The sequence below is a fragment of the Rutilus rutilus genome (assembly GCF_951802725.1).
Source record: "Rutilus rutilus genome assembly, chromosome: 18".
NCBI lineage: Eukaryota > Metazoa > Chordata > Actinopteri > Cypriniformes > Leuciscidae > Rutilus > Rutilus rutilus.
The window spans coordinates 4,959,507-4,980,301 of NC_140231.1; the positions used below are offsets into that span (position 1 = coordinate 4,959,507).

A 20,795-nucleotide genomic window follows, 5' to 3' on the forward strand; every position below is an offset into this window, starting at 1 on the left:
GTCCCGGAACGCGCCCTGTGTGAACAAAAGCCAGGACCAATGCCGTAAGGGGTATTTTGTTGCTCTTAGAAGAAAGTTTGTGCAAAGAACGAACGATAAATTGTCTGCAAACTAGAATGAAGCCGAGACCAGGAGCTCCTTACTATCCGCGCTGAAGCGGAGAGCGTTCGCCAGCTATGTGGAACGGTACGTGATGCGTTAGTGTATGACCGAATCCGGGAAAAAATGCTCGGACGTGGTTTCTTGAGATCGAAAGCGCACATTATTAGTAAACTGAAGACGACTACAATGGAAAGAGCGGCAGCGGAAGATTAGACTGGCCTTTCTACAACATCCTGACGTCACGTGTCTTTACGGGATGTGTGTGAACGCACTGCACTCACAGATTCCAGAAAACCACTGGCAGTGTGAATGAACCAAGATCAAACCATCCCGGGACACATTATCCGTGTTATTTTCCAGAATCTCTGTGTGAAAGGGGCTATAGTAACAGTTTCTATATACACACAAATGGATATTCTTGATTTGACTGGTAGCTCATGCTCAATTCACACATGCTAAAGAATCCGCACAAAAAAAGCAAAACGTTTAATGGGTACAAAAGAAAGTGTGTATTGCAATTCAGTGCTTATGCAACAATTTCTTAAATAAACCGACTGACTGGAAGGAGTAACATTTCCTAGGTCATAGAAATGGACAAAACTGCTTGGACACGTACAATGAGCAGACAAATATGTTGTTAACAGCCTAGGATTGTGGTCTTGAGTCCAGGCGGGATGATGATGATGATGATGTTGATGATGGACTATCCTTTGAGTGAAGACATGCCAGCCCTCATGATCTCATCAACCAGAAGGATGTTGCTGGCGATTACAGTGCTGTGCAGACGACAGAGAAAAAGAGAGATGAGACTCATTACAGAAATAGAGAATTGTCCAGACCGTTTATTTTTGTATTTAACCTCATGCTGACCTCAGGTAAAACCTACACATGCCTCCTCCAAACCATGGTTAAAAAGGCTATATAACTAAATGTGACCAGTGCTGGCAAAATGAGTCGCAACGAGCACATTTTCACAAATGAGTTAATGTTATTTCCACATTCTCTATTAAAAATAAAATAAAAAAATCTTCAAAATATATGATTTGTTTGAATCAGAAAAAAAATGACTGAGCCTGTTTGAAGAAGTCGATAGTCCATTTTGAGAAAAATCAAGTTAAAGTTTTCTGAAGGTTCCAATACAAAAATCACCTAGCAACCATACCCTAAATCCCCTGGTAATAACACTATTTTTCCTATAGATATTTTATTTATTTTGGTGTGCCAAATTAATTTTTCCATGCAAAATTATTTTTTTTCCACGATACCACAGTTGTTTGATTAACATTTATTTAAAAAAATAAATGACCAAACAGCCTATATATTCAGACCTGCTGTACCCCTGGATGTAATATGTCACACATCAGATGATTTCCCCTAACAGTTAGCCAAACATTTAAGACATAACAGATAATGTTTGCATGAATACACGCCAAGACAGATATTCTGAAACCCTGTAATTCTGTTACAGTATGTGTACGTCGGGATTGCTCTGTCTCTTGTTTTGTTCCGACTCGTCTTGCCAGCACAGGTCACAGATGTCTTTATAAAGTCTGGTGAAGTAAAAGAGTGTGGATGGGATCTATAGAGTTACGGGCCTCACCAGGAGTGGAGCAGTTGCTTCTTCACACAGTAGTTATCCCACACACCGGCCTCTCCTGCAACCATGGGTTCACCTACAACAAAGCAGCACACACACACACACACCACTGATATTAAACCAGACACAAGCATGCAGATGTTCTCTTCCAAAATACTACAAACATCTGAAATGAGCTCACAGCAGGGTTTCTGCAGGTTTCAGTAAGTCAAATTTAAGACCTTTTTAAGACATTTTAAGACCATAAAGATTGAAATTTAAGACCTACACGACTCGTGCATTATCCAAGTTAGATAGATAGTTACCTCGGGATCATTAGAGTATCTATCTATCTATCTTTCCATCTATCTAGGATTATCTGATGTGTGTGTGTGTGTGTGTGTGAGAGAGAGAGGTAGATATTTTTTTATAGAAAATTGTACTTTTGCATATTATACTGTAAAAACACAATTATTGTTGATTTTAGCTGATCATAACTAGAGAGGAAATGATGAGATGATTAAAGTGACCAAAATTATCACGGTTATCACAGAATCCTGTTCAAAAAGTACTAATGCAACAGAATGAAGTCAATTCAACAAGTTTTATGTTGAAAAACAGCAAATAACAAATTGATTAGCATCAATATGCACTGTTTACGTAAACATTAAAATACCATTAAAAATGGCCAGATTTTAAAAGTGTCTTGCAACATGTTATCTACTAACATGTACAAGTTCAAATAAAGGTTTGACAAAAAAGGTTTTATACAAAGTTAAACCTCATATTTCAGCCTTTAAATAATTTTATTTAATAATTTTTAATTGCTCAAAAAAGATAAATTACTGACATTTACACATTAGCTTATATTTTTAGTAGTGTTTGGGTGCACCCCCATCCTTCATGTCGACTGAGCTTTCAATGTTGTTCTGGAAAGGGGTGATTGGTTGGTTCCTGTCACATGACCTGCCGTGCGTTTGCGGCATTCTTAAAAGTTTAGATTTTTTTCATCTCGTTGCGCCTGGTAAAAAAATTTGCGCGTCGCTTCAATTATGAGTGCGCTTGCCCGCGAGCCTACATTTGAACAAACTTGAGCGCGCAAAAGACGCGATATGTGAACGGCCTCTGGCGAGCTAGCTCATATCAAGCCACGAGCTATTGGTAGCACGCGAGCGACGTGTTGGAGACCCCTGCTTTAGGGCTCCGCTTTGTAGGCTACAACTCGATCCTTTTTTGCTACTTTGTAATAACTTTATGCGGCCAGCGTTTCTGGAAATTAACGAGGGTAAACACTTTTTTAGACCTGACTAAATGAAATTTAAGACCTAGGATGAAAATCTGGCTGTTTTTAAGACTTTTTAAGGCCTTAAATTTAAAGTTCAGAATTTTAGACTTAAGACTTTTTAAGACCCCGCGGAAACCCTGTCACAGGTGGAGAGTAGTTCACATTTAACACACACACATATAGGAATGTGCACCAAAGCCGAATATCTTGTTTGGAAAGAAATGGATAATGGCTTCAAAAGGAATAACTAACCCTACTGGATAATAGGAAAAATGGCAGACATTTCTCGTGTTTGCTGGGTGACAGGTCAGCCGGGGGTAGGGCTGGGCGATGAGGACAAAAAAAAAAAAAGTATCACAATTTTTTTTTTTTCATATCAGTCGATTTTGATAATCCGAAAAATAATTTGAGATTTGATTTTTATCACAAGTTTAAAGGCAAAAAGTTTGAAAGTTGTAGAAACCAAACCATTAACTGTGGTGTTAAACTGCTCTTTATTGTCAGAACATGACAAACACCACGTTTTTGAATTATTTACACACTCCTAGTCATTTTTCCTTAAAATAAATATCTTAATAGAAAAATTTATTTCTTAGTTGCTGCATGTGCTAACGGGTGATGCGGTTTCGTGTCATGAAACATGTTTGTGTTGCCTGACTCAGCATATTAATAATATTACATGTTTCATCTCTTAGAAATGCTCGTTTGACAGTAGCTTGAGTTTGGATGAAGATGTACATTTATGTTCATTAACAAAAACGGTTACATCTGTAAAAATGGTAACAAAACTCAGTCAGAATTTTGTACTTTTAACATTTTAAATTTGGTTATTAAAATTAACCATGGGTCTTCCGTAGCAGCATATACACTTAGATCACGATAAACAGTTAAAACCATGCATTTATCATTACCAAATTATATTGTGATAATTATCTTTATCGGCCAGCCCTAGCCAGGGGAAAGTGTGATATAGCTATATTAAACTCGTTCACACACATTTATGGTGAAGTGATTTTAGTGTAAGCTCTATGAATGAAATGAGTGCAATGATCACAAATCAACAGCTGCATTTCTTGAGTTTGACGAGAGTAATATCAACTAAGATACTGAATCATAAACATTTTCTACTATATGATGTCTATTTAAATGTTTCAAACTTTGCATGTTTTTCTGTCCAACTCTCTCCCAGAGATGACAAGCATTTTGTATTCTTGATCATTTGTTCAGATGTGCATTTATATGCATAGTATCGTTCAACTATCAGCTATTTTATATAGAATACTCTTATTTGATGTGGATGATCGTCCTGACATTAACTCAAAGTTCCAGTGGAAAATAAAATATCAACGTATTTCAGACCAAACAGAGACAATTTGAAGCTATAGAGAGAGAGAGATAGAGAGAGAGACACATGCCTGTGTTCAGGTTCACTCCCACCAGTTGTCCGGTCTCTTTGAATTCACTCTGGAGCTTCACAAGAGTCTCTTGAGGGTCGTAGCCTGAGTTCTGAGCCAGAACCTTTGAAGAGGAGATAAGCTTCAGTCAAAGGCTCCTTCACACAAAAAGCTTGTTGATTCAAGGTCTTTACACATTGTTCTGCGGTTTGTCCAGTACCTTGGGGATGACGAGGAGGGCATCAGCAAACGCCTGCACCCCCAGCTGGGCACGACCCTTTACTTTGGGCTTATGATTGACCAAAGCGTTCGCTACAGCCACCTCAAATGCACCGGCCCCGGCCACAACAGATCCTGCAAACACACACACACACACACACCAGATGAGGAAAACACCAGTACAGTCCACACAGATCCTCTCAGGACCTCTAGCTAGCATTACCATTAGCCATATTCAATATGAAATGGGATATTTTCTTTACTTTTCAGTAATATCCCTATAATGTTCTTTAAAGGGGTGGTTGATTATGATTTCACTTTTCTAACTTTAGTTAGTGTGTAATGTTGCTGTTTGAGCATAAACAACAAATGCAAAGTTACAACGCTCAAAGTTCAAAGCAAAGAAAGATATTTGCTTTTAAAGAAATTGCTTTTTAAGGACTACAACAAACGTCTGGTAGGGACTACACGAGCTTCCTCCTGGGTTAGTGACATCACAAACCCAAATAAAGAATATGCTAATCAATGACTAGAAGATAACTACACAAAAGCTACATAAATGTACCAACTAACCATTCAGAAATGTTGTCTACATGTCACTTCTTAAGTCTCTCCATCTTTGTCTGACTACGGTTAGAACATAAAAGGCTAAAGTTTCAGGACATGAGCTCTTGAAGCTCCGCCCCCTGTGCCGGGAGCAGCGGCTCATTTGCATTTAATGGGACAGACACAAACACGGTGCGTTTTTGCTCACCCTCAAAAAGTGACAATTTTAACATGCTTTATAAAATGATCTGTGGGGTATTTTGAGCTAAAACTTCACATTCACACTCTGGGGACATCAGAGACTTATTTTACATCTTGTGAAAAGGGCATTATATTTGAAGGATTGTCTCCCTACCATCTTCAATGGCGTTTTTGACGGCCCGGAGCCCGTCTCGGACCGCATCTTTGATCTGTGTGAGCGTGTGCTTGTTGGGCCCTTTCACCAGCAGGGTCACGGAGCGAGGGTTTCCACACTTCTCAATGAACGTGTACTTCTCCTCTCCCTGATACACAGAGCCAAACATAAGTGACTGTGAGCTGACATTCAGACCGTTGTTCAGAGTTTAGTTCACTCACCAGTGTGTGCTCATACACAAGCCCAGCATGTCCCAAACACTCCGGCGTGAGATCGTCCACTGAGTTCATAGCTATGCCGCCGCATGCCAGAGACAGCCTTATGGGAAGAGAACGTGTTTGGAATAGTAAGAGGGATTTTGCTTTTCAATTTTGACAAAAATGTTGCCAATGTTGTTACACTTGACATAAACCTATAAAATTGTATTGTACTGGTTGATTTTTGATAGTGTAAGTCACGTGCGCCTTATTGGGTGGAACATTTCCCCAAGAACCCTCTCATAATCATAACTGATTAAACCATGCATTATATAAGTCACTTTGGAATATAAGGCACAGCACGTTTCATGTTTTGATTGGTCCCCTCAAAGTTGCGTTGGATTTTCTCCTCAGCGTAAAGGTTAAGAGGTCCTTCTATCACTGTTGTCCATGTTTATAGAGTAAGTTTGTAGAGTAAATATATAGGCTGTACACAATTTTTTTTTTTTTTAAATGGCGAGTGCTGGTGTTTTGCGTGCGTTTGGCGAATCAGCGCTTCCCTTACATCACTGGCAGTTCCTATAGTGCTGGTTTAGACCCTGCTCTGAAGTAGGAGCTAATTTAGTTCCCCCTAAAGGCGTTCCTAGAACTAACATCGTTCCCATTTCCTACGATGCGAACATGCCAAAAAGCGGGTACTTCCTCCAATAGCTCTAGGAACTATGAAAAGGTTCCTCCAGTGCGAAAGCCCCTATTGTTTAACCTGAAAATATTAAGCAAATGTATGCGTTTTCTATTTATATTCAAGTAGCATAGTTAATGTTTATTTATAAATGAGAAATACCAATCAGTTAAGCAGAAAAGAAACTTTGGTATGAGAATTAAAAGGGGTATCGGTACACCCCTACCTAACATTATTCTCATACCTCTCCATGTTCCTCCTCTTTGCTCGGCGCAGAGCCACAATCCCCTCTTTAGCCAAAGCATCCAGAGAAAATGGATCAATACCCTGTACAAAATACACTTTGGTTAAAACTAAGTGATTAGCAAGCTGGAAAAGTTAAAGAACAGACACTCCACTTGTCTGATGAAAACATGTAATGTAATGAAGTGTAATTTATTCCACAAACTAAAAGAATTACATTACCTTCTGATTGAGGACCACAAAGCCTTTCTTAGTGTCTCCACACACTTTATTCTTTAGATCAATTATTTTCTTCACACGATCTTCAATGAACTTCCTCTCAGCCTTGACCAGCTTGTCTCTCTCATCTGCACTCTTGTAGAAGAACCCAGAGTTCACTTCTCTGTGAAAACAGGCAATCGTTTCATTACAGATCTCCTAATTCATAGATGATTAGCAACACCCCCAGTAACCTACTGTAAATAATGAAATATGAACATTCGTAAAGCCTACGTTTTCTCATATTCCAAAGAAACGTTGCAAGTGAGAATAAAAGCGTCCTCCACCCTCTTCTTCATGTCAGGGTGTCTGGATCCATGGTCCAACACCAGTCCTCTGATCAGCCTGAGAATAAACACACACACACACAGTTGTAAATGTAAGTGCTGCAACCCCTATTGATTCCACACCCGAGTTACTTCTCTTACAGGGAAATCAAGGGGACTTTATAGATAAATTTAAACGGGCAGAGGCCAGAAATTCAAGCTCGAGCAAAGACATTTCTTCTTTTTCCGTGAACTATGAAACTGGCATAGCACCAGGGGCGGCGTTTGCTCATGGCAGTCAGAGTTCAGATAAAACATCAGCTAACGATGATGCTCGTTAAAGATTTTAGGAGGGCTTTAACCCCCCTAAATATTTGCTATTAACTGTACACTATTCGTGATCGCCTCAGTCACCTTTAAAAGTCATATGAAACCAGCTCCTCCCAGTGTTATCTCAGCAGCGTCAGAGTCAGAACAAAAGCAGAGGACAACGTGTGTATTTATTGATAGATTGTTATGATATATATATATATATATATATATATATATATATATATATATATATATATATATATATATGCATGCATCCGTGTAGTTCTTTCTTTGTCATAAATGCATTTTACGCAATATGATGCCGGAGCAATTTAACACGAATTATTGATTTATGAAATTCCTTTCTTCCAAACGGTACGAGACTTTGACACTTTTCCTATTCTAGCTATACTTCATACTTCAGTGCAATAAAATTGCTAAGTATTTTATAAGATTAATTTAATAATAAATCCAAAGGCAAAACACGCGATAAGTGACCATTCACGATGAAAAAAACAATGCGTTTTTATTATTTTAACAACGTCGAAAACACAATGGCAGATTTTAAATTAACATAAATGTACACATTATTGTAAAAGTATTATTCCAAAAAAAAAAAAAAAAGAAAGTGTGTGGAGTGAGTGTGCACAGCCACAGTTTATTGCATCACTTAATCGCGCCTCTTTTTGATTAGCCTAGCTGTCAGATACTGAGTAAAAATGAAAAGAAACAGGCCTATTCAATCTTCCCTGGATGTTTTTTTTTTAACGAAGAATTTAAATAGCAATCAGGAGAATGGAAGCAGCAATAAAAAAAACAAGTAAAACCTTTTCTGAGGACAACAATGGGAGATGAGAGACTAAAGGTGATGATACACAGGGCAACTTTTTGAGCAATGTCGCAGGGCAATCTTGCCAGGCGATTGTTGCTTGGGCACTTTCCCATTGAAAATGGGCAATAAATATATATCTGGATAATTTAGATCAGTCGTGGGCCCTGTCTCTCATCTGGTTGCCCGTTGACGGCAACATTGCCCAGCAACACTGCTCAAAAAGTTGCCCTGTGTATCATCACCTTAAGCCACTTAATGCTCATGTCTGTGGAGAAAGAGTTGGTGAAACGTTTTGATCTGGATGAACTTGTCAATAAAAACTGAACTGCAACAAAAATGTAAGGCATGTGTTTTTATATTTAATGCTGTTCACTGTGAGTTTTTATTAACAGTGTAATAGAGTTAATAGTGCATTGTGCATTTTGTTTGGTATAATGTGAGGTATATCGTTCGGTAATGTTGTTGTTCTATGTATGCCCAGAGGGAATGCCGTACTCTAGGTTTTTGTGAAACGCCGCCACTGCACAGCACAGACATTTGACTAATAGACTTGTAATATAGCCCACAAGCCAATCATCATTCTCTTTCATTATATGGTAAAAACTGCCCAGGATATTCATCTCAAATATTCTGTGCTACACAGAAGTCCTTCTGTCTTGTTCAAAACAATTTTACCACTTTTCACAATTTCATTTGAGAGCTTTTTCTTTAAGGAAAGTCTACAATCCACACGAGAGAGGAAACCATTCTCTGAGTCTTACTGTGTATCACTGTCGGTTTTGTGCCTCATCTCCATGATCTCCACCATGTAGAGGTCGATGGGCTCGTTGGGTTTCCTGATGGCCAGCACAGCGTCCACCACAGCCTGAAGTAAAAGCACATGTAAGTGTACAGGGGAAAGATGTCCTATCCAATCATTTTTATCATATTAAAGGGGTCATGAAATGCATTTTCAGATCTTTGTGTTTCTTATGAAGTTAAAGTTTTTGCACCAATCAAATTGGTGAAAATCATTTTCCATACTCTGTTTCAGAGGCTGTTAGGTCTTTCAGAAATGCAAATACCCAGTGCGGTGATTGACAAACTGTGTCGCACTATATTCACACCCTCCCCACAGTATGCATGATGTTTTGATGCTCGAGAGAGCCAGAGCTGTGATAGGATCGGATTTGGTATCAAACTTATACGAGACTAGAGACGTGGTAGAGCATGGTAAAAAATGTATCTGTATATAGTTTTAAAACTATTATTAAAGCTGCTAGCAGTGAAAAACTTTTCTAGCATGTTTAACACTTGCTGGAATATTTTTTAATTATAATAGGAGTGCATGACAATATTAAATATGTCACTTCCTGTTGCCAGCAGGTGGCGCTACAACTATAACTGAATATTGGCATGTAGATGTCTTCAGGCCAGGACTCAAACATCCAATCATCTCCAAACTTCACGTTTGAGTTACAGCAGGCCAAACGTTCATGGAATTAATAGCATTCTTTAACACTTAGCTAAATGTAGCTAGCATGTTGCTGCTATGTTTAGCACTTGATGACATTTTAATATGATGCTCCGAGTGCATTAGTCTAGAACACGTCACTTCTTTCCAGTAGGTGGCGCTACAACTATAATGGACGATTGGAGTGGACTCTTAACGTGAAGTTTGGGGCAGATTGGACAATATATGTCTGAGTTACAACTTCCTTGAGTTATGGTGAAACATCAAACGTTGTCAGGCCGCCACGAACACGCCCTTCAACGAAAACGCAAAAGCTTTACAATTTAGCATTGCAAAGGCCTTTAGATTACACTGACCAAATATATAGATGACCCGATTAAATCTGTAGGAGTCTGTTAAAGTGTGACGCATGGAAATGGTCATTTGTAAGTAAATAAAAAAATTAAAATATGGCCTTTTTCAGATCTTTGGATCTAGTGGATGAAAAGCTCACGCAATTTATGTATGATTGCGACCGGAGATGACGGAAAAACATGGAGACCAGCTGTCTCTGATAGTTGTATGACCCAAGTTTAGTTTAGAAATCAGGAATGCTGAGAGAACAGGTACATTTCTCTCCTTCAAACCAAACTCAGGTCTTCAGCCAAGCGGTTCCTATAATGTTTACACGTTAGCTCAATAGATGGAGAGTAGTCTAGTATGTTATGGTTGTTGAACGCATTGAGCGTATGCGTTTTAGACTACCTCTGGAAGTGGTCCAAAATGGACAAGCTAAAAATATAAAAAATATATAAAAATAAAAGACTCCCGCACTGTTTTCTGCGCTGCACACATACAGTAACAGTATATTGTGCAGCTCTTAAAGTGACAGCAGACTAATATTCCTGCTGCCGTCTCTATAACACTAATCAAACAACAAAAGACAGAAAATTCACTCGATATTTGACTGAATAAATTTTGTAACTATCTTCGTAATGTATATTTTATTTATAAAGTGCAGTGTTATTTTACATTTAGTTTGTGTACCTTAATATCTTCAAACACAAATTTATATCAAATATCTTGATTTGATTTAATATTGACTCATTTGGATAAATATTAGGTACACAAGATAGGCGTTAATTTTTTAATTATTAAAATAGAGCGTTAATAGATATTTTTTTCTAGCCAACTAACGTGCTATATTATTGTCATTAAATGGCTTTCCTGAGGTAAATGTTTTGTGACAATTGTTCTCCAGCTGTTTTATTGACCCCTTTCCACGGATGAAAAACACTGATCGATATTATGTACGAGGAATATACGTTTCGGTAAGTTGTACTGTATCTTTCAACATTGTTCATTCGTGTGTATTTACTATTAGCTAGTAGAGATGATCGGTTCACGTTAGGGATGCACCGATCCACATTTGTTCACTTCCGATCCGATCCCGATACCTGAATTTGGATATCGGCCGATACCGATACTATTCCGATACCAGAGCTGTGTTTGCTTTAATATTATTATTATCATTATTGTTTATTTTATATGATGCTGAAATAAACTTCTCTCAACAGGCAAGCCAGTATGATATGTACGTTTGTATGCATGTATATCCCAAAAGGCAACTTGAGGCAAGTATAAGGTCAGAAAAGGAAGTCAGAAAAACAGGAAATCCTGTTAACAGGAAAACTCCCATTCTGAAAACAAATATGCAACTGTTAGGGTTTCAAATTGATTGTCATGTCAATATTTATTACATTCCCAAATTTTCAAATACTTGAGTGTTGAACTTGAAATATAAGAAAAGTGCAAGTGTAAACATCTTACACACACTATCTGAAAGGTGATCCTCGCTCCGATGCAGTAACTCTCTCGATGAATGCTCGATCAACATCAGCATCTTGCAAACAGACAAGCGGATTTTGCCTCAGATGCGAGTCAAATTCGCTTCAAACTTTTGCTTTTTATGCGAGTCGATTTTTCTCTGGACGCGCGAATGGATTCAAAACATTCAAGCGTCCAACTAGACGCGGTAGATGCGAATTTGATGCGCTATTCGCGTTTGGTGTGAACGCACAGTAACGTGGTGCTTTCTTAAATGTTTGATTGCGTTCGTTGTGTTGTACGACGCGAGGGAGCTTCAAAGAGCTCTGAATTATGGCTTTGCAAACATTGCATTTTGCTGTCTTGCTCTGCGGTGTTTCCAGTGTTAAGTATTTCCACACAGCGGACGTTGTTGGCTAGCCACAAACTGCGGATTGGATTTCCTGAGCGGGGGCGTGTCTCATAACTCTGTGTCTCATTGAGCCGCGCCTCCGTTCAGGAAATCCATTCCGCAGTTTGCAGCCAGCTAGCAGACTCGCCGGCGGGAATCACTTTTGGAGTCATTTCAGCAGACAACGTTAAAGCGCAGACATGACTCATGGATATCGGATATCTCCGCAGGTTGGATCGGGAAAATCCGATACGTGAATTACACTGGTATCGGTCCCGGTCCAGATACCGATACTGGATCGGATCGGCCCCATCCCTAGTTCACGTGCTGCTAGAGATCTGTCACGTCACATTTACAAAGCGGCAAAACGGTATTTATTGTTTGAATTTCGTAATAAAATTGACAATCTGAGAGCTGAGATTTTTTTTATATCATAAGTAACCTGCTCTGTCTAGTCCGTTTGTCTCCGTGTCCTCTTTGCTTCGCGATTGTTCTGTGCGTGAGAAAATGGATGTGTGGCGTGAGAGCGTGTGAACAGTGTCAATTGCGTGAGTCTCACGGTGAATGCGGGAGAGTTGGCAGCTCTGTAACCGTTTAACTGAAAAGTTCTCTTAAAAACGCAGGGAATAATTCCCATTTACAAATTATTTAGATTTTAGAATGCATGTTTTAAGTGCACATGATAATATCTGGATATATTGTTTTAATGTCTCGCAGCACACGTCTAGTGGCAAAATTTTGTATTCTAAACTGTGTAAATAACAAGGACATTTAGATTTGATCATTTCATGTCCCCTTTGAAGACAATGCCATGGGCACAACTTGTGATCCAGTGACAAGCAACAAATCCTTTTTTTTTTCTCCCCATGTTAAAATGATTTTCTGTTCTATCATCATAACTGGTTTTAAAATGTTAGATATTCAATGTTTCTCACCTCTGTTAGTAAATCGGCCAGCTCCACGTGGACCTTGGTTCTGAGTGAGGTCCTGGCTACATGGATGAGAGTCTCTCTGTCCATCTCCTTCACGACCTTTACCTCTTCCAGCACCTCAAGGGCTTTCTCCTTCGCAGCCTCAAACCCCTCGGCGATCACCCTGGGGTGAAGACCCTTCAGACAAGTACAGGACCGGTTTAAGTGAGGAACGTGACTCGTGACAAAGACACAACTAGAAATATGAGAAGCGCATGTAAACCTCAGAAACATAGAGGTCCGCCTGCTTGAGGAGCTCTCCAATAATGAGCACGTTAGATGTTGTGCCATCTCCCGTGATGTCATCCTGGGCCGTGGCCACCTTGGCAATCAATGAAGCAGTGGGATGCTGGATTTGCTGGGAAAAAAATGAAAAAGAAATAAAGAACATATGCAATTTCAGAGAGTGGCTTGAATAACAGGGAATTAATGATCCTTCACAGACCAAAAAACTAAATATAACGCACAGACAAATAGTGTCAGCAACCGTGACGAACACATCTGATGTGTTACAGCACCTGAGGTTTCGCCACCCAGACATAATGTAATAATTTTATAAACATGGTATATTATAATAATAATCATCATCTCTAAAGAGGAGCATTTTTATAAACATCTAGTTCAAATCATGAAACTCCAGAGGGCTGGTCGGTCCTTTACTGGCAATCTGCAAGCTCTCACATCAATACTGCATGGCACAAGCTGATCCTGCAGCCAATGAGATCGCTTGCTCATCATTCATGTAGTCTGGTTCAAGTTAGGTTTGCGCCGATGGACGATGGCTGACCGACATCACGATGGTGAGTCACCATCGTGATGCCACGCCCCCCACCCTGTCAGACCAGCCCAGTTTCACGGCAGTTTGTGTTCGTGTGTACACCAGTGGTTGGGAACCTGGCTCGCGAGCCACACCTGGCTCTTAGGCAAAAATCATGTGGCTCGCAAGGTCTCTCACCCTTTACCAACGAACGATAAAAAAATTAAGACGTGCATGTTCAGTGCTGTTCGCGAGTGTCACGAGTCACCACAGCAATCAACTAACTGCTTATGTTTCTGTGGTAACCTAACAGTTACAGCTCCTGCACTGGGATTCAAGCAGCTGCTGCTTGTTTAAGGTGATGGCGAAAATCATTTTAGAACAGCAGCGAAAATGTAAGCGAAAACTTTAATATATCCTTTTATTGAAACGGGTGCTTTGCTGTTCAAAGAGACATTTCGAAACATTTCACCCGCTGGCCGCTGGTACTTTCACTTTTGCCGCAGTGACCCTTTATGTCCTATAAATGTGTCGTATTGTTGATAATCCGCGCAGATTTCAGTTGATGATTCTGTTTAAAGTTATTAATAATAAAACATGAATGAATGAGAAAGAAAAGAGCAGGATGTGCTTTATATTGAAAAGAAATATTAAAAGCACGATACGTCGCGAAAGAGAACTGAATTCTACTGACAGGGTGCTGTGCGCGCGCTCCGAGCGCAACACGCAAGCATAGTAGTCTTTGTCTTCGGTTGCGAGCCTAAACGGCCAAATAAACAGAAATATTTCAAAATGCCAAGCCGAGTATCCCGTGGCGTAAACACAGTAGAAGTAGCTACTCTCTCTCTTCGTGATATAGCTACTCCCCCCCCCCCCCCCCCCCCCGACGATATCATCGTCCATCGCGATGTTTTACTGTAAACATCGTCAACTGCCAATTTAGGGGACATCGCCCAACCCTAGTTCAAGTTGCATCCGAATTCGCATACGTCCCTACTCTATAGTAGGTGAAAAATAGTATGTGACAAAATAAGTCTTCGAATTCACAATACTCATAAAAGAGTAGGTAAAAAGTACCCGGATGACCGAATACTTCCAGTGTGATTGTATGCATACGACGAACACTACTATCCCATGAGGATTTATGAATGACAGTGAAGTGACAACTGACAGTGGTAGATCACATGATAATGACATTGACAACATGGCGAAGTCCAGATTACAAACACACTCTAATACTATATAGTTTAAAAAAAAAAAGTTTAGAAAATGCTTATTCAGTCCCCAGTTTAAACAATGTTTCTCATGCTTGTTCAATGCGCCGTAAACAATTATTGCACTTGCTCCTGTGGAACAATTAATAGACAGTTAATGTCATAGGACACTAAAGTTGGTAAATCATTAGTAGTAAAGCTCTTACCATCTCATGCAGCAGAACATTCCCATCTTTGGTGAGCTTGATGTCTCCTGCACCGGACACAAGCCTGCGAAACCAACAGAACGTGTTTAATAGATAAGAGGATTGAGTCAGTGCTGCAGGGAGCACGTGTCCAAGATGCCGTGTTTATTGTGTGTGCATTCACTTTATATCCATTTACTTAGCTCCAGTCTTTGATTATGATTGGCTGAGCCGTGTTTGAAGCCATTGTAAAACACTCTATAAACACACACCTGTGGACTCCGTAAATCACTATTACTGCGCTTGACAACCATTCTGCTATTCGCTGCTGAAGAACTTATGATTTATCAAATTATTAATACCCTGGTTGGGGTGTTTATAAAAGCTTGCTGAGGTATAGTTATAACAGTTCTTCAAAAGCAGTAAACGCAGTGAAGCCGTGGTTTACAGTGGTTTACAGTGGTTTTAGACCATGACACCGTGTTACCGCCAGGGTCCGGGATAAAAGGATGCACTTGAACAGATTGCAAAGAGGACAGACAAAGGCCAACAAGAAAGTACACTACCGGTCAAAAGTTTGGGGTCAGTAAGATCTTTAATGTTTTTAAAAGAAGTCTCTTCTGCTCACCAAGGCTGCATTTATTTGATTAAAAATACAAACAAAAACAGTAATATTGTGAAATATTATTACAATTTGAAACAGCTGTTTTCTATGTGAATATACAGTAAAGTGTAATTTATTCCTGATCAAAGCTGAATTTTCAGCATCATTACTCCAGTCTTCAGTGTCACATGATCCTTCAGAAATCATTCTAATATGATGATTTGATGCTCAAGAAACATTTATGATTATTTTCAATGTTGAAAACGGTTGCTATGATGAATAGAAAGTTCAAAAGAACAGCATTTATCTGAAATCTAAAGCTTTTGTAACATTAAACACTACCCTTCAAAAGTTTGGGGTCAGTAAGAATTTTAATTTTATTTTGGGGGGAAAGAAATAAAATAAATCAATACTTTTATTCATCAAGGATGAGTTAAACTGATCAAAAGTTACAGTAAAGACATTTATAATGTTAGAAAATATTCTATTTTAAATAAATGCTGTTCTTTTGAACTTTCTATTCATCAAAGAATTTTGAAAAAAGAAAAAGTACACAACTGTTTTCAACATTGAAAATAATAATGAATGTTTTTTGAGCACCAAATCATCATATTAGAATGATTTCTGAAGGATCATGTGACACTGAAGACTGGAGTAATGATGCTGAAAATTCAGCTTTGATCACAGGAATAAATTACATTTTAAAATAATATTAAAATAGTCATTTTAAATTGTCATAATATTTCACAATATTACTTCTTTTTTTTTTATCAAATAAATGCAGCCTTGGTGAGCACAAGATACTTCTTTTAAAAACAAAAAATCTTACCGATCTAAAACGTTTGACCAGTAGTGTGTGTTCTGCGCCTGTGTGAGATGAAATAACAGTGGTCTGTATTCATCATTAAAGAAGGAAACTGGAACTATGACAGCTGATATAAAACCATTTAAAAAAGAAGTGTTTCCCCATGTGAGAGTTTCAGCTTGTAAGGGCAGGCAAAGACAGCATGTGTAAATCAATTTTTGCAGCTTTTAGATAATCGTGCGATTCTTGACCTAACCTCATGCGAATATAACGACAACTAAATGCCCCTTATTTCACACCATTAAGAACCCTCATGTTAAATGGATTCTTTTGAAGTTTGTTTCCCCCTTTCTTCAATAATTATTTGGATACCAGCCTGCTGAAAAGTTCTCTTTCTTTGCTTTAAAACTAACGTCTCGTCATAAAACTATTATCCTGCGCGTCTCGTGACAAATGGAAATAGTAAAACTGAAATGTGTGCATGACAACACAAATCTGCTGAGGAGCTTTACAAAAGCAACACATCTAATGATACGGCGTAGTCATCTGTCTTTAAAAATGTTGGAAAAGCATACACAGAGATGAGGTTCACAGCATTGACTGTGCCACTCTGAGATGCTGAAACACCGGTTCATGAGCGGCACGCATGTACACTAGGGGTGGGACCAAATCTCGATAGGGCGATGGATCGCTGTCCTTCTCCGTGGGAAACGAGAATAGACATGCTGGTGCCAAATATCGATATATTCATTAATAAAACAAGGCGCTCTAAATAGATTTCCTGCTCCCAGCGTCACTTCTTCATGGCTCCTCGAGGTGGCGCTCAACACGCGGATGAGGGAAACGTGAACAAGTTAACTAGCCTAAGAAAAAGAGGGTTTAAACAGGATGGCGGATAGAAGTGCGAGTGAAATAATAGTTGCCCCGGACACATTTGAGTCTAAAGTCTGGACGCACTTCTGCTTTTATGCCATTGATGGGACAAACATGTTGTTAATAGATGCTCCCATGTGTATCTGTGTAAGCGCTCGGTGAAAAGCGTCAAACATGCATATTGTTTTGGAGGAGTTGATCACTGTAGCCAATCACAGACATAAGTGTTGAGCGCGTGAACACAATGGCCAATCAGAGACGTTTAAGAATCCGTTCAATATCGCTCGAAACACTAGAGGGAAATGCTGGTATCGTCACACAACTTTAAAAAGTTAAAATACCCAAGTCGGTACCTTTGACAACACTAATAAATAGGGCTGGGCAAAAAAAAAAGACTTTCCGATTAATTGTTTTTTTAAAATGTGGTCGATTCAAAAATCAATTCTCAAACGCCACGAATCGATTGTTTTCCATATTTATCTATTACCCAAAAGCCAGTATTAGTTTTCCTCCTCTGTTCATAGGCTTGCAAACTCTGTGAGATTTTATGTCCGTTTTATCTTAATCATAAAATAACCTCAACTAGTGCTGCATGATTAATCATATTGCAATCGCGATGTCAAGCCTACGCAATTATATGACGCAAAATTCTGCGATTTTTTATGAAATAGGAAGGGCACAGGTAAATATGATTCTGTTTTAATGTACCCAAGTGTACCTAAAATAAAAAGAGTTTAATATACAGGTTTGTAGCTCTTAACTTCTTTTTATCAATTAACCACTTGTAAACTTATGTTCACTTTTCTTTTTTTCTTATAAATATAGGATTTGTATTAAAATCGAATCAAAATCGAATTTAGAATCGATATCGAATCAAGAGCTTGCGAATCGAATTGTAACATCTGAATCGATACCCTTTATTTTTAGGAAGTTGGTAAATTTTGAAATATATGCAGGTTTATATAAAACAAGTCGAGATAAGCAGTTAAATGTGTCAGTTTACACACAAAGAAAAGTTTAAGCTTTTAAGAAGTATAAGCATAAAATGTACTTATGTTTCATTTAATTGTACAGACTGAAACTTTTTGTGCTGTTTTCTAACAGTTTGGACTTTAATGAAGAGAGAAAACCTGCACTTACAACCTTTTCATGGGCATTTTGTTTTTATAGTTAGACAGATATTGTGATTCATCATTATAGGATTGTCTAGCAATATATTGATTATCGCAGAATTGCTGTATCGTGATGTTATCGGTATCGTGAGCCATGTATCGTATCATGAGGTGCCCTGTGATTCTCACCCCTTGCTTTGAAACACACAGGCTATATACACTATTTAAAAATCTGCATAATACATTTTCAATAAACATCTTTACATTTTATAGTTTTTTCTTCAAATAGTTTTTCATGAGAACATTTTATAAGAATGACAGATTAGCGTCGCAAATATTGCGTCGGGGTCCTCATCATCCTGTCGGGGGTTATTCTGAGAGAACCACCGGCTGGGTGAACATTATCCTTCACTTATAATAGGCTTACCATAGCGAATCAGGGCAAGACAAAAACACGTTTTGAAAGAATAATTGATGATGTGTTGACATTAAAATTGTTGATTTTGAACAAAAGCAAAAAAAAGTTACTTAGTGTACCCATAATCACACAATAATAACACTTAAGTCGCAATGAAACCCTTTCCTTCCCTAAACTGCTTGCCAAAAAATAAAAAAAATAAATTAGCCTAGAGCTAGTCAAAGTGTTAGTTCACCCAACAATGAAAATTCTGTCATTAATTACTCGCCCTCATGTCGTTCCAAACCTGTAAGACTTTCCTTCATCTTCGGAATACAAATGAAAATATTTTTGATCAAATCTGAGAGATTTCTGTCCCTCCATTGACAGTCTACGCAACTACCACTTTGACGCTTCAAAAAGTGCATTCGTAAAACTAATCCATATGAATTTAGCGGCTTTAGTGGCGACACGATCACTTTTGTATGATAAACAGATTTATTTTAGTCTTTTATTCAGATATAAAACATTGATCAGCGAACAAACCGAATCTGCTTGACGTGCGAGAACAAACCTCTTACTGAAGCTCAAACGTGCTGCGTAACGAGAATGAACCTCACTGGTTGTTGCACGTTAAGCAAACACTTTCTTTTATTCATGACATGCTAGCTGGCAACAAAGGATTCCATTCATTATGCTAAGCTAAGCTAGCGGTGGCGCTTCCAAACTAAACCAATGCATGCACTGAGACAAAAATGCGTTTGCCCACCTTTCTAAATGTATGAAAGACGGTGAATAAGCCCTATTTCAAAAAAACGGTGGAGTGTTCCTTTAATTCATGAACTTTTTGAGGCGTCAAAGTGGTAGTTGCGTAGCTGTCAATGGAGGGACAGAAAGCTCTCAGATTTCATTAAATGATCTTCATTTGTGTTACAAAGATAAACAAAAGTCTAAGGTGTTTGGAACAAGTAATTACTGACTCAATTTTTATTTTTGGGTTAACTAACGTTAACCTTTTCATTTTGTCCATCAGAAATTGGTTGAATCATGTTGTTTGCCATCACTGTGATGAGAGTGATTGACAGGTTGCCACACCCTCGCTCTACATAAATAAATGCATTTTTAATTTGGACTAACGTTACATGACTTAATTTACCAGGACACTTGTTTTTTTTTTAAGACGACCATTCATTTTTTAATTCATTTGATTTGTTTATTTGGTTCATGCGTTCTTGAATTAAAATGGCTGGCCGCTGCATGCAATTAAAAACTTCATACCAAAGTACTGCAAACATGTATTAAACAAATCACTTATACCACACAACACAAAGAATCGAGATCTAGACCAGATTTGCTAATAATAAATGCAAGTAAGTCACGATGAGTGGATAGCACTGATGCTAACTTCTTGACAACCAGTGGCCCCAAACTTGCAAAAACACACACTTTCATTTAACAAACTGATTTTCCGAGCATTGCAACACACTGCGTTTTGGCATGTCGCAGTGACGGGGGAAAACGTGCGTAAATCCCGGAGCACATGTTGGACTGAACCGGTTAGCGGATGACTGGGTGACAAACACGTGCTAACAAAGCGGTGCGCAACACGACAAATAACTCACATTTTCATTGTTCCCTTCGGCCCCAGGTTACTCTTCAGCACGTCCTGAAGGCCCCGGGCCGCACTGATGTTCACGGCCAGGGCCGCATGAGCCCGGGCCACCTCTGCTTTCGGGTTTAGTGCTTTAACCGCGGACATTCTGCTGGAAACCTGAACACAGAGTCACGGGGATAAAGGAAGAGACGCGGCCGAGCGGTTCAGGCGTCTAGAAGCTTCCACTCCCTCTTCTTCTTCTTCTTCGGTGGGGTTTGGCGGAGGTTGGCATCAGGAGTGTTGCGGTACCGCCCCCTACTGTCCTGCACTTCACTTACAAACTCGCTTGTCCAGTCCAGACTTTTC

The 20,795-nt window shown here is 38.9% G+C and overlaps 1 protein-coding gene across 1 annotated transcript; it reads right to left on the minus strand.

The window, feature by feature from the left end:
- Positions 1–565: 565 nt before the first annotated feature.
- Positions 566–20,795, minus strand: cct6a (chaperonin containing TCP1, subunit 6A (zeta 1)). The gene is made up of 14 exons (XM_084386437.1): positions 20,458–20,795; positions 15,066–15,129; positions 13,112–13,246; positions 12,853–13,026; positions 9,029–9,132; positions 7,092–7,202; positions 6,822–6,981; positions 6,601–6,683; positions 5,699–5,795; positions 5,478–5,625; positions 4,578–4,711; positions 4,379–4,481; positions 1,703–1,775; positions 566–878 (listed from the first exon to the last, which is right to left on the minus strand). The coding sequence occupies exons 1-14, from the start codon at positions 20,592–20,594 to the stop codon at positions 806–808; spliced, it is 1,596 nt and encodes a 531-aa protein (XP_084242563.1). The 5' UTR covers positions 20,595–20,795; the 3' UTR covers positions 566–805.